This window comes from Schistocerca cancellata, chromosome 2 (assembly GCF_023864275.1).
Source record: "Schistocerca cancellata isolate TAMUIC-IGC-003103 chromosome 2, iqSchCanc2.1, whole genome shotgun sequence".
NCBI lineage: Eukaryota > Metazoa > Arthropoda > Insecta > Orthoptera > Acrididae > Schistocerca > Schistocerca cancellata.
The window spans coordinates 606481540-606495892 of NC_064627.1; the positions used below are offsets into that span (position 1 = coordinate 606481540).

The 14353-nt window shown below is 41.3% G+C and overlaps 1 protein-coding gene across 1 annotated transcript in view; it reads left to right on the top strand.

Moving 5' to 3' along the window:
- LOC126157063 (nose resistant to fluoxetine protein 6-like) overlaps nt 1–14353 on the top strand; it is a gene marked incomplete at its 5' end in the record, with an annotated part of 297846 nt that overhangs the window by 257636 nt on the left and 25857 nt on the right. The window contains one exon of the mRNA XM_049916350.1: nt 11002–11104. Coding sequence (XP_049772307.1) covers nt 11002–11104 — 103 coding nt within the window. The remainder of the gene's footprint in view (nt 1–11001; nt 11105–14353) is intronic.

Here is a 14353-nt window from a genome sequence, read left to right on the forward strand (position 1 = left end):
CCATAAACAATTTTCTATTTACTGTACTCTGTAGTGTTACTTTTCACAAGGGGAGAAAAATCAAAGTTTCGGCCCACCTCACCTCCACTGCACTAGATGGACATTAAAGCAAGAGGGTGAAAGGGGGGGGGGGCAGTTCTTAGACCCACAGAAATGCCATTAACTGAATATGTTTAAAAACTTCAAGCTCAAGTATATTGTAACACATTGTTGAATGATTTTATATTTAAAGTTTCATGAAGCAAGAAAGTAAAATTGATGGGGAAATTGTCTGAAAAGTTGAAAATCTGTCCACTTCACCTCATTCTATGGTATATGAACAACATAATGCAGGCTATCACAACTGGTATGTGAACACTCTCTTTTCACGTGTTCCAGATGTTGACAACATAGGGAAATGTTCCCATGAAAGCTGTCCATGTGAAATGTGGGACTGACAGTTCATCCAAAGATAATGATTGCTTGTCATGTCTCTTAGCGTGAGGTATCATACCCAAAACACACTTTCTCTGACATGGATGATTTGTTTATTCCACTAGAATTTCGGTTTGATATGGGTGTCTAAAATTTTCCTGTTTTAGTTTCTACAGCCCGTGACAGTGTCTGCAGAAGATGGCATGTTTTCTCAGGGTAACCCAGCATTTTGATAGTGGTAAATAGAGTTCAAAAGCAGAATCAATAGAGAATTTTGTTACCAAATTCAATATTGAAATGTACTTTGATTGGTTGATCGACTGATTTTTATTTGGTCCCATTTGATTACATTTTGTACAAAGTATGTACTTGTAATATAGGACAAGTCAACTTAAACCTATTACCTTATAATATTTAACCTATTTATTACAATTTAATACATCAAAGTGGCAATACTTATAATAATGTTGCATACATTTTTCACCCATTTTTAGGTCCTGAAAATTGTTTACATTTATTTACTTATTTATCCTTTGAGAAAGTACATTGTATGTATCAAGATATATTTTCATTTCATGCACTGACAGGTACATAGTTTTTTCTGTCTACTGTTTAACAAAAATATAATTTATTATAAAATTATTCTAGGGCTATTTCATATTAAATTAGATTTTGTACAATTTCGCTTTTGAAACAATAATGGTATTGCAATTGTTTTGATCTGTAGTGCACATAAATTCATGTTGTGTCTTGGTTGTTCTCTAGTATCAGCAGAATATTTGAATTTTGTCCAACAGAGGAGTTCATGTAGGTATATACTGGGTCATCTGCATCGGCAACTATACTACCATACCTAATCATATTTGGGATGTGATTTGTGTATAGAATGAAGAGTATTGGGCCAAGAATGGAGCCTTGTGACATAGAGAAGTGTAAAATTCTTGCTTTATATCTTATTTTTTCACCAGTAGATTTTGTAATTTCAGTGTATTGACTCCTGTTTGTCAGGTATGAGAGAATCCTGCATTTCCTCTTATGCCGTATACTCCTAATATTTCTACTAAAGTTTTGTGATCTACACAGTCTTAGCCTTTGTTAGATTGATAAATACTTCTACACATTTATTTTTAGAATGCAGGTGTGTTATGACATTTTCGATGAGATCTATTACTGCATGTATGGTTACATTTATCTTGCTAGAAGCCAAACTGATTCTTGTTGATTATTTCATATTTCATCAGAAAAGCAATGAGTCTCTGTGCATAAACTCATTCAAATATTTTTGATATGACTGGTAAAAGAGCTATAGGCTTATAATTTTCTGGATTGTATTCATTCTCCTTTTTAGGTATTGGTTTTATCAGTGCTGTCTTTAAACACTTTGGAAAAGTTCCTTCCAGGAATGACAAACTGATTAGTTGTGTAAGAGGTTTCTTGAGTTCCTGCATACAGTGTTTAATTTCTATACTTGATATTCCATCAATTCCACATGACTTTGTTTGTTTTAGGTTTTTTATCATCTTTAGTGTTTCTTCTTCTGTCACTGGGAAAAGTGCCATTGTTTTCCCCTGGGGATTAAAAAATGTTTTCCAGGTGTTATTGTATTTCTTCTTATTTTTGTTTTTTACTTTTAGATTTTGGCCTACTGTGGCAAAATAGTCATTGAAGAGATTTAAGATTTTATTTTGTTCAGTTACAGTTTTTTTGTTGATCATGAACTGCTTTTCCTGTGAGATTGTATTCATTCTCATTGGTGGTGATATGATTTAGACATATTTTTATTGCATCATGGTCTGACTGGACCATTTCTATAACTCCACTTTTGTACTGAAAGTCCCTTAAATTTGTGAAGATGTGATCTATTTGAGTACAGGAGTTTGCAGTTATATGTTTTGAAGTAACTATTGCATTGTATAAGCCATTTGTTTTCATTGTGTTTCAGAGCTCCCTACTGTCATTGGTGTCTTGCAATGTGTTTATGTTTCAGTCACCTAGCAGTACAAGTGCACAGTTCTTGCTTAGGATGATATGTAAGAGCTCTCATACATTTTCAATGAACATTTCTATGCTCCCATTTGTTGGACTTTTAAGATGTACAGTGAGGAACTACTTAAAACTATTTTTTGGCCTGTTATTTCGACAACTTTTTCAATGTTATATTTTTTACATAAGTCAAGGCTGTTTATGTGGTCTCTGTTTATATTGTTATGGGTTAGTATAGCAGAAACAGTAAGATTTAGAATTTCATGCTCATTTAGACCATGTTCTGTCAGAGCTAGGATGTCAGGAGTTTCTTCATTTAGCACTATTTCTATTTGGGTCCTATATTCATTTTTGTTACCACTGTTTTTTGTGGATATCAGATTTCCTGATTTTTCATCCCCACTATACAATGTTAGTTTCCCTGGGTTCAAATGATTTTACAAATATCTGCATACATTCTGCTGAGTGTTACCAAACCTAATCTATTTAAATGTGTGCAATTCTTTCCCAGACAACGTTCACACAGGAATTTGTTTGGGTCTGTGAAGATAGCACCAAGACAATCACACTCTTGTTTAATGGCAGTGTTTATTTTGGATATGTATTTGTCACCCACTGACCTCCATTTTACTATTCCACTAAGTGTGAGCCTGGATCCTTCATAAAGACTTCTTGCTGCACGAATCATGTTTCTTGTTTAATTCACTAATTCATCTTCTGCTGCTTTTAAGTGAGTTTGTTCCAACATGTATCTTTGTAATTTCGTGTCCTTTTCTGTAGCTGTTTGTTTTGCAATATTTTTGAAATGTTTGCCGAGTTGTTGCACTCTAATCCCAGGTCACATGTCAATTTCACAGATGGGGACAGCGATATTTTTCAATAGCGAAACTCCTATTATTAGAAACTCGCTATCTTGTACAGCTGTGGGCTTGTTTCTTTTTTTGGTGTATGTCACCATCTTCCACTTATATTTATCTGCTGATGTTAGACCTGCTGACTTTTTCATGTCTTCATTAGAGGCACTGGGTATATTTTTGTTTTTGAAGTTCGAGCCTGCATATGGAGCACAGGATATATTATTGTTTTTGGAGTTCATATATCCACACTTAATTTCATGGTCTTCTATTTGTTTTTGGTGGTTTTCATTCTCACGACACTGCCTTTCTTGTTTACATACTACTATGGGTTTAGCGTTGTAGGGTTGCCGAATCCAATGATGCACGCTACACCACGTGTAATAAACACTATTTTTATTTCTCGTAAGCACACATATACAGTTGTTTACATTCTGTATCCTCGGTACACGTCCGTACACTTTCACGCGCGACCACAGACTGGGGCAAAGAGCTTGCCAAAACAAAGATATTAACCGCGACTTGGTCGATAGTCGCCACATTAGCCCCCCCCCCTAGAGTGTGGAGCACAAACATAAATATTGGGGCATACATGTAAAGGGAACACCCAGGGGGGAGGGAGAGGGTGTTTAATCATAAACCATACCTTACATTACATTACATTAGTAATTGAAGTCTTCGAGCCAGCGAGGGGGGCGGATGGTCCTGCCTGACTGGGTGAATCCTCGTACAGCAGTTGAGGGATCTGGGGAGGGGATGGTGGGTTGTGAGGGGCCAGGATAGCGGATCTGAATGCCTGTGGCGGTACGTAGGACTTTGACCGTTGATGGGTCAGTACCAACAGGCAAGGGGACAGACTGGAGGAGATGATTGTGAGTTAAGTTGTCACTGGGGAAGCTGGCTTGTTCGTAGAAGATGTACACATTACCCGGCTGCATAACAAAAAACACATTAGAGCTGCAAATAAGATCTGTGTTGACATTCACTACCACTTCCTTATACGGGTTGACAGAATCTCCACACGAGTCGTCATCGGTGACATCACACGCTCTGAGGCTGGTCCCTGATACATCACTGAATCCTAACAGGGGAGAGGTGAGGGGCTGCCTGTAGGAGGGTAAGTCATCACATGCATCACTCTGCATAGGAATGTCACACGCACCTGTAGCACTGTCACACGACTGGGAGTGGGGAACGTCACACGTGTGGGAATGGGCGTCGCTCATCCATGGACTGTCGGTAGATGCCTCATGCGAGGTGGGTGCAGCAGGGGATGGGGTCTGACTGGGTGGGGTATCGGGCAGTTCTCCCAGAGTCCATGCAGGTTTGAGGCGGCAGACGGATACCGTTTGAGGCGTGCTGTTAATGAGCACTTCGAACGTGTTGGTACGCCGTGATATGACTCTGTGCGGGCCCGTATATGGAGGTCTGAGTGCCGGTCGGATGGTGTCATCACGCACCATGACATGAGTGCACGACGCCAAGTCCTTATGCAGAAATACGGGAGGGGGCATGTGTGGTCGAGGAGGCGGCACGCGGATGTTAGCAATTAGCTCCTTGACCTGCCCGACGAATGTCGAGTCGCAGATTTGATCTGGAGGAAGTGAAGGCTCGACTAACTCTGCTGGGAGTGTGAGGGGTTCTCCATACAGTACCTCTGCCAGGGATGCGCCAAGGTCCTCTTTGTACGCGGCCCGAACGCCTAACATTACCCATGGTAAGGCATCGGCCCACTCACCTCCGTGGCACATCAGGGAAGCTTTAAGCGTTCGGTGCCAGCGTTCCACAAGCCCATTGCTCTGGGGGTGGTATGCTGTAGTCCTAAATCGTTTCACCCCACACAGTTCACAAAGCTGTCGGAAGAGGGCAGACTCGAACTGGCGGCCCTGGTCGGTGGTGACAGAGACTGGGCAGCCGAAGCGCGAGATCCACATTAACAGCAGGGCTCGGGCCACTGCATCGGCTGTGATAGTAGTGAGAGGAATTACCTCTACCCAGCGGGTAAACCTGTCAATTGCGGACAGTATGTAACGGAAGGGGCCTGAGGGGGGTAAGGGCCCGACGATATCGATGTGTATGTGCTGGAATCTTCTTTTTGCCACATCGAACGTACCCATGGGGGGCTGTGCATGACGTCCTACTTTTGCGCGCTGACAAGCCACACATGCTCGTGCCCAACTGCGACACTGTTTTATCACCCCGGGCCAAACAAAACGTTCAGATACCAGACGTGCGGAGGCGCGAATGCCAGGGTGTGCCAAGTCGTGGATACTATTAAATATGTCCCAGCGGAGAGGTGCAGGAATCACCGGGCGTATGCGTCCTGTTGAAATGTCGCACCAGATGGGTGATGAAAACCCAGGAAGTGTCCGCAACTCTAGTTTGAGTCCTGTTTTGATATCGGAACGCAATGCTGCGAGTTCAGTATCCTCTGTCTGCAATTTAGGGAGCTCACTGAGGTCCAGTTGTGAAGATAAAACCGACACCCGAGACAGAAAATCAGCGACGACATTGTCTGCGCCTCTGACGTAATGTATGTCATTCATAAACTGACATATAAGGTCCATATGCCTAAAACGTCTCGGGGATGAGTCCTTGCCTGGGTTACGGAAAGCGTAAACCAATGGCTCGTGGTCGGTAAATACCACGAGATGGCGACCTTCGATATCGTCTTGGAAATATTTGATAGCAGCGTAAATAGCAAACAGTTCCCGGTCGAAGGTCGACCATTTACGTTGGGAAGCGGTCAGTTTGTGGGAGAAAAATCTGAGCGGCTGTACAACAGAACCCACGGATTGCTGAAGTACTGCCCCCACTGCTGTATCACTTGCGTCTGTAGTAAGCGAGATGGGAGCATCAGGAATGGGGTGAGCAAGCGTAACAGCTGTCTGTAAGGCTGACTTTAGATTATCAAATGCGCGACGCATATCTGGAGTCCACGTGACCGCCCGAGACCCTGATGTGTTTTTTCCTGCGAGGGCATCCGTCAGTGGGGCTTGTATGTCGGCGGCGCGGGGAATATGTTTACGGTAGTAATTTACCGTTCCAAGGAAGCGGCGGAGGCCCTGAAAATCTTTGGGCAAAGGCACCGTACTAATGGTCTCCACCTGTTCAGTTAGGGGGCGGATGCCGTCGCCAGAAACTCTGTGGCCCAGAAAAGTGACACTGGTGCGGCGGAGTTGTGACTTAGTATTGTTCACTGCGATACCGTTTGCTTTTAATAGTTGGAACACTGTATTTAAATGTTGTTCATGTTCCTCGAGGGAGGAAGAAAAAATTAACAAGTTGTCCAGGTACGCATATGCAAAGTCCAGTTTCCCAACCAGCGAGTCGATGAACCGTTGCCACGTCTGTGCAGCATTTTTAAGGCCGAATGGCATAAACAAATACTCGAACAACCCGAACGGGGTGATGATAGTGGTCTTTTCAATGTCCTCAGGTGCCATTGGCAGTTGGTGGTACGCCTTATGACAATCGACTACACTGAAAATTTGTGCCCCATGCAGCTGGGAAGTAAAGTCTTGAATATTTGGGACGGGATAATTATCTAAAATTGTTCTGGCGTTAAGCGCCCGATAGTCACCGCAGAGGCGGAAAGTGTCATCTTTCTTGGGCACCAAATGAATGGGTGACGATCAACAACTAGAAGAAGGGCGGATAGTCTTATTATCTAAAAGTTCCTGAACAATAGCTTTAGCGTGTTTAAGTTTTTCCGGATTTAAACGCCTAGCCTTTGCACGTACCGGTGGGCCTTCTGTGGTATTTATTCTGTGGACAGTACCGTTATTGATCGCGAACACCGATGGGGATGCTGGACCAGCACCCGTTGCACTGTGACTAACCTGTAATGCACACGTGTGTGTGTCCAAGGCCGGCAGTTCAGCAGCAGTCGCGGTGATCCACTGGTAGCCCTTGTCGAAGAGCTCGGTGGGGTACCTGGTAGCGTCGCGGGTACAGCTTCCGTCCGGCAGTAGAAATGTCACGCGGCGTCGGCTTCAGGTGCGAGGAAGTGGTGCGGGGGTTGGGGGCGTGGCCGTGTGCGACAGCTGGGCGGTCTGCTTACGCGCGTCCGTGAGCTTGGCTTGCACGGCGGCGATGCGTAAGCGGAGGGCCCCATTGCTGTCCCGAAGGTCGTCGTTGTGTGATCTAAGAGAAAGCACTGCAACAGCAGTTTCCGCTAGCTCACACAGCAGAATGGCGCTTTCGGATGAGAGGGGTAAGATATCTGAACCGGTGGTACGGTCTCCCGAGTTAAAGGTTAGTGTACCTCGTTGTAGGTTGGGTGACAGTGCGTGGGTTAAGAGAAAATCTACCCCCAGCACGGGTTCATCCACATCCGCGATAACGAAAGTCCACTGTAAGGGCGTATTAATGTCCTGCAGTTTAAGGCTTAAATTCGCTATTCCATGAGAGCGGATCAGGGAATTATTGGCGGCTCGAAGCGGGGGGCAAGGCTGAAGCTCGAATTTAATACCTGCGGACAAAGGTATCACACTAACCTCGGCCCCCGTGTCGACTAGAAATGAAAGGCAAGACACTGCATCTTTCACGTACAAGCGTCCTGGCGCGTGAGGAGAAGAAGTATTTAGTGATAGGCGTCTGTGCGGTGCAACGCGGCCCGTAGCGCCTGAATTGGGTCGCATTATTAGTTTGGGAACGCGCATGGAGAACGACATTTCTTAGCCGCGTCGCCAAAGCGGGAGTGGAAATAACACCAAGCGGGGCGGCGCGTGGCGTCGCCCGTCACGCTGGTTGAGGTCGAAGCGGCAGTGGAGGGGGACTTGTTTGTAGTTCCCTCCGATGGCGACGCTGCAGTAGTGCTGGTAGGAGAGGAGTTACTGCGGCGGTTGCCAGGCGGCGTTGGCTCCGCGCGCATGCGTGGAGCGAGTCGTGCGCACTCTGTACTGCAGGATGGGAACTGCTGCGCAGGTGTGCCAACCCCTGAGGCCTGAGGGCACCCTGGGGGGGTATGCGGGGGGGCAGAATGTTGTAAACCTGGTCTGCGATCTTCAGTTTGGCATCTAGTGGGGCCGAAGTTACATGTAGAAGGTGAAGTTGAACTTGCGGGGGAAGTTTCAGCAACCAGATGGTCCAAAGTGTAATGTCCGGCATGTGATGCGTGTCAATCATAGCGCGGAGATGACGCCAGAGTTGCGACGGGGACCTGGATCCCAGCGATTCCTGACTGATGAGGCGGATAGCTTCCTCTGTCGATGTGGATAGTCGCTCGAGGATGGTGCGTCGGGCGAACGCATATTTGTCCGTAGCGGGGGGCGAAGCCACAATGTCGCAGATCAGATCCAGTTCGTCATGGAGGTGACACAGTAAGCATAGGAACTTCGAATTGTCGTCGGCGACGCCGTGTAGCTGCAGGACGTGGTCGACCAAGGCAAACCATGTGCGTGGGTGATCCTTGCGAAGGGGTGGTAGCTTCGGCCAACGGGTGGGAAAGTCTTGACATAAATGTTTATCAGAAACTGTCTCTCCCTGTCCATAGTTCTGCAACGTAATTGTCTCGGGTGCAGTAGCGGTGCACCAGCTTCCGCCACTGTCAGTGGCACACGGCACGGTAGGCGCGGCTGGCTCGACCTTGGTCGAGAAATCAACGAATCGAGCGGTCGACGGAGTAACGCCGACGGGTGTAGAATGGACCAGCGCAGTAGAATCGACCGTAGTCGACCGATGTGCGGCGAACGACGGAATACAGTTTCCGGGCCCCTCCCCTACAGGTGCATTAAAATAGTTAAAATCACCTAATGTTTGTGGAACACACGCGGCAGGAACGGCGTGTGCCGTCGGAAACACTCGTAAAGCGGACGCTGGTGGTGTAGGGGGGGTTGGTGCAAAATCCGGAGTTCCGGCAGGAATATGAACTCTCCTGTCTTGAGCGTCCGGCTCGATTTGTACAGTCACTGATTCGGGTGGAAAATTCACACTTGCACTTGGGAAACCTGTAAACATAGTCACTGGGGTTTGAGCACATTGTGTCGGCTGTTGAGCACTCGGAACACGTGGTTGTGGAATTGTATAAACACTGTCCTGTTGAGTACAGCTAGTCGATGTGTTCGGAAACTGCGTAGAACTATTGCGGACGCCCGGTGGATAATTGTAAAACCATGCCGAAGCATCCGTTGGAACACTTAGTTGGCACGTGTTCGGTGTAGCAGGCGGCAAGCGATCCATTGTGTACTGCTCGATGGTATAAGATTTCGTTGTAGCACTCGCGAACAAAATTCGGGGTCACCAATATGGGTTTAGCGTTGTAGGGTTGCCGAATCCAATGATGCATGCTACACCACATGTAATAAACACTATTTTTATTTCTCGTAAGCACACATATACAGTTGTTTACATTCTGTATCCTCGGTACACGTCCGTACACTTTCACGCGCGACCACAGACTGGGGCAAAGAGCTTGCCAAAACAAAGATATTAACCGCGACTTGGTCGATAGTCGCCACACTACATTATACTCATATTACATTTTTCTCTCTGTATTCCTGTTCTCATGTTGTTTACATATCATAATTGTCCAATTAGTTATAGTACATCCATAACAGTAATAGTAGCATTTTTCGTTCACTGCTACATACACTCTTCTACACTATAAAATTCTTTTCCCATTAAATAATCCTTCAAAAGTTTAGTAAGTAGCATTTTATTGACAGACTAACACATGACATGCTAATCTGTATAATTCAGAAAATCACTGGTTGATTTTTGTAAAAAGAAAGGTGCTAGGTTAGATACTTGTAGAGCAATTGTACGTATTTCAAAATGTTTAATTTTGACCAAAACAAATTGTCTCTCACTGATTAAATAATTATTATTGGCAGCTAATGTAATATTACACTCTCCCTGGTGAACTATCACCAAGAATTCAGTGAAATATTTTGCATGGATCACATAAAACAATTGATATCCTTACATATATTCAAATGTTGTTATTTTTTATCAGTAATTTCCAAAAGAACTTCTGTGGTATTTCTCCCCTTGCAAAAATCGAGCTGACTATTACATAAAAGGTCATCTTTCTCAAAGTAAGTAATTGGCTGTGCTGAAGACTCTCAAATATTTTTGAAAATATTAACATTGTTGAGACCAGTTGGCAACTTTGAGTGAATTTTTTGTCACATTTTGAACGAAAGGACCACTTTTGATACACTGAGTGAATGTGGCAAAACTTCAAACAAATCTTTTATTTCTAATGAAAGTTAATTGACTATGAATTAAGTGTGTTTTTTATGTGTGCTAATGTAAATAGGCAGTTAACTGCAATCTAACTTATAGAATGCAAAAATTTGGATATAGTTGTAAACACAGTAGATGCTCTAGTTCCCCAGCACATATTACTGATGCTATGCATCGACATGTGATGCACAAAACAAACTGATTCACTTAAATTAACTATTTATATTCAATTAAGTAACTGGAAAAAGTTATGCATATTGTTATTTTATTGATAGTTTACTAATAAATGTTAACCTCAAATAGTTCTTGACCAATGTAGTTCAGATTTTTACACTATATTTTTATAAACATTAAAGTAATAAGCATTTCAGCAGACTCTGAGAGTGCAGTTTAATGTTGACTACATCATTTGCAGTTTTAAGAAAGCCAAACAGTTTATATATTTTCTGCATCTTGCAGCACACAGCTCAACATGCCTATTCAAGTACTTCATACAGCCAGTGGCAAACAAATCTCCATTAATATAAATTGTAATGTAACATTTCATTGTTGTTCACAGGTAACTGCATTCATCTCTGACATGATCCTCTGCATGGCAGTGTCTATACCGTGGTTTATTGCCTTTGAAGCACCATTTGGTGTAATAGAGAAGACATTATCAGGTAATAATATATCAGAACTGTTAACGTACCAGTTATCACTTAATGGCTTCTCCTGAACATATATATTCAGCTTTCAGACTTCGTACAAGTCTAAGGAAACTCAGACTCGAAGCCACTGGGCATCCCCAGCTAGTACTGTGTCCATATCTTTCTACAGAAAGTTTGTCTAGATAGAGAACATATTGCCTTAGAAATGCAACTGCTTCTAATATTAATTTTTATTTATGAACAATACAGTGCAGAATTCTAGGATCCTAAAAAAGGTTAGTGAAGTTGGAATAAGAATTAATTAATATCAAATGGATATAGGAAGGCTCTCAGAAGAGTAACTACAAATGAAGACCAAATAGATTTAAAATCACAGTATTTGTTTTGCTATAGAGAAATAGAGGCATCAGACAATTCAGCTGTAGTATTTATTCCCAAGGAAAAAATTAAAAATAATATTACCAGTATAAATACTGAACAAATCATAAGTGGAATAGCATAATTTCTATGAAAAATAAACAAATCCTTCAAGTGTATCGACAATGTGTTTACACTCTGATGATCAGCTGGAAGACCAACATGAAGCTTTACAAAAACTAATTAATCACAGCAACTACAGCTACATGATGATAATGGGATATTTTATGTGAAACTAGAACAAAAACTAAAGGACAGTTCTTCAATGGGAAACTTTGTTTACAATACCAAGAAATGACAAAGGTCATATTTTGGTAGAATTTTCCAAGAACAACAACATATATGAACTCATTCTGTCAAAGGAAACAGATACAAAAATGGACTTAGCAAGAAACAAATGGAATTAAATGGAAATTGAATTTGTCTAATCAAATGAAAAGGAAAAAAAGATGTTAATAATAATAATAATAATTTTATTGTCATTCGGCCATTACAGCAATATACAATGTCATACACATACTAAAATACAGTTAATAGTTTGAAAGAAACAACAGGTTTGTTGTTAACATTATAGTATTATATTACAGTTGATAAACTCTCTTATGTCATAGAATGGGTGGAGGACTAGCCAGTCATGAATTGTTTGTTTGAATAATTGTTCAGGTAATTCTTGAACAGATTGAGGAAGATTATTAAATAATTTGTACCCCATGATTTCATAGCTGTTGAGTGATTTTGACAATCTGTGGTAAGGAATATAGAGGCACCTATTCCTTCTTGTATTGTGGCTATGTACATTTTCTCTGGTTTTTGTTTCTGGTAATTTCTTCTTCATATAAATTAGAACATAGTATATGTACAGGGTTATAACAGTCATGATTTTTTGTTCACAGAACAATGGTTTAAAGTGTGCCTTATATGCAGAACCAGTAATTATCCTAATAGTTTTTTTAGTATTAATATGTCATGTACACAGCTAGAGTTCCCCCACAAAATAATTCCATATGTTATTATACTTTGAAAGAATGAAATATAGAATGTTCTAACATATTTTTCAGGAACACAATCCATAAGTCACCTTAACAGGTAAATAACTCTTGATGACTTACCACTAATATATTGTACAAGTTGACCCCAAGATAATTTATCATCTATGTATACACCCAAAAATTTGACATAACTTGGATCATCTGACAGAAGCTTATCTCTAAGACTACAAACCATCTGCTGTGTTTTGTTTTCATTCAGTGGGAATCCATTTACCTTGAACCAATAGGATGCTTGGTCAATTGTCTTTGCTGCACAAGTTTTAAGGCTATTGAAATCATCACTAGCATGAAGAAATGTTGTATCATCTGCATACAACACAATGGTGGACTTGATAAATGATGGCAGATCATTTATCATTATTAGGAATAAAAAGGGGCCCAGTACAGATCCCTGCGGAACACCTACCTTGGCTTCTTCTATACTCGACATTTCTTTCCCTACACAAACAACTTGCTTATCATTCTGAAGATATGATTTTATTAATTTAAGGCTGTTATGTCTAATGCCATAGAATTCCAGTTTTTCTAGGAGTGGCTTATGCTTTACACAGTCGAAAGCTTTACTTAGATTACAAAATGTGAGTTGAGCATAGCCCTTATTCTCAAATACTTTATGTAAGTATTTGACTATGAAGTCTATAGCATCCACAGTAGACAACTTTTTCCTAAAACCATATTGGCATTCACTAATTATTCCTAATTTTTCAAAATAAACAGATAGCTGTTGGTAAATTACACATTCAAGTATCTTAGAAAAAGCTGGGACTATGGAGATTGGTCTGTAACTGGAAGGTGAGTCTATATCTCCCTTTCTATATATATTGGAACTACACTAACCACTTTGAGTTCTTCGGGAAAATATCCATCAGATATACATTTATTTATACAGAATGTTAAGGGATACACAATATAGTCTATTACTTTCTTTAGTATATTACAGGATATGTCATATATATCTACACTGTTTGAAGATTTCAACCGTTTTACAATACTTAGGACAAGACTAGGTGAGATCTCGGAGAACATAAACGTGGCTGTGTCTGTTGATGTTCTGCAAACATTTTTAGAAAGTAACTCTGATGAACTGATATCAGGTTTGATTATAGTATTTCCTACATCTTCAACAGATTTAATAAAGAAATCATTGAATTTTTGGGGACTTATATTAATTTTTTTGCTTCTTACATCTTTAGCAACACCATTTATTAATTTCCATGCAGTTTTGCACTTTTTGTGGAATTATCAATAGTATTGAAATTACGTTCTTTTTTGGCTTCCACAATGGCTTTTTTATACTCATTCCTGCATTTTATATAGGCTAATTTGGCATGTTCTGTTTTCTGATTGCTACATATATTGTGCAACACCATAACTTGGTTTTTCATATTTGATAATCGTTTAGTGTACCATGGATTTTGTCTGTTTGTAGCCCTGTTTGTAAAGCCTTTGTCAGTTAATTTGCATTTCTGTATGGGGATGTTGTCATTAAAATGCATCAGAAATGTTTTAAAAAATCTCTCAAATAATAGTTTCCCTGACAAATCAGCACTAAGACTATAACTTGCATCACCATGACATTGGCTGAACCAGTCTCTTTCAGCAAGGGACTTACAGAGCTGAACAATTTTGTCATCTGTGACAGGTCTGGTGATTATAACTTTTGGGACAGGCTTAGGAATATTACTCTTATCAATACAGAACCTACTTGTACAGTTTAAAGATACAGAGTCATGATCTGAAAAGGGAAACACTGTAACATCACATGATTCTTCTGTAGTTTTAAAGTTGACAAAAA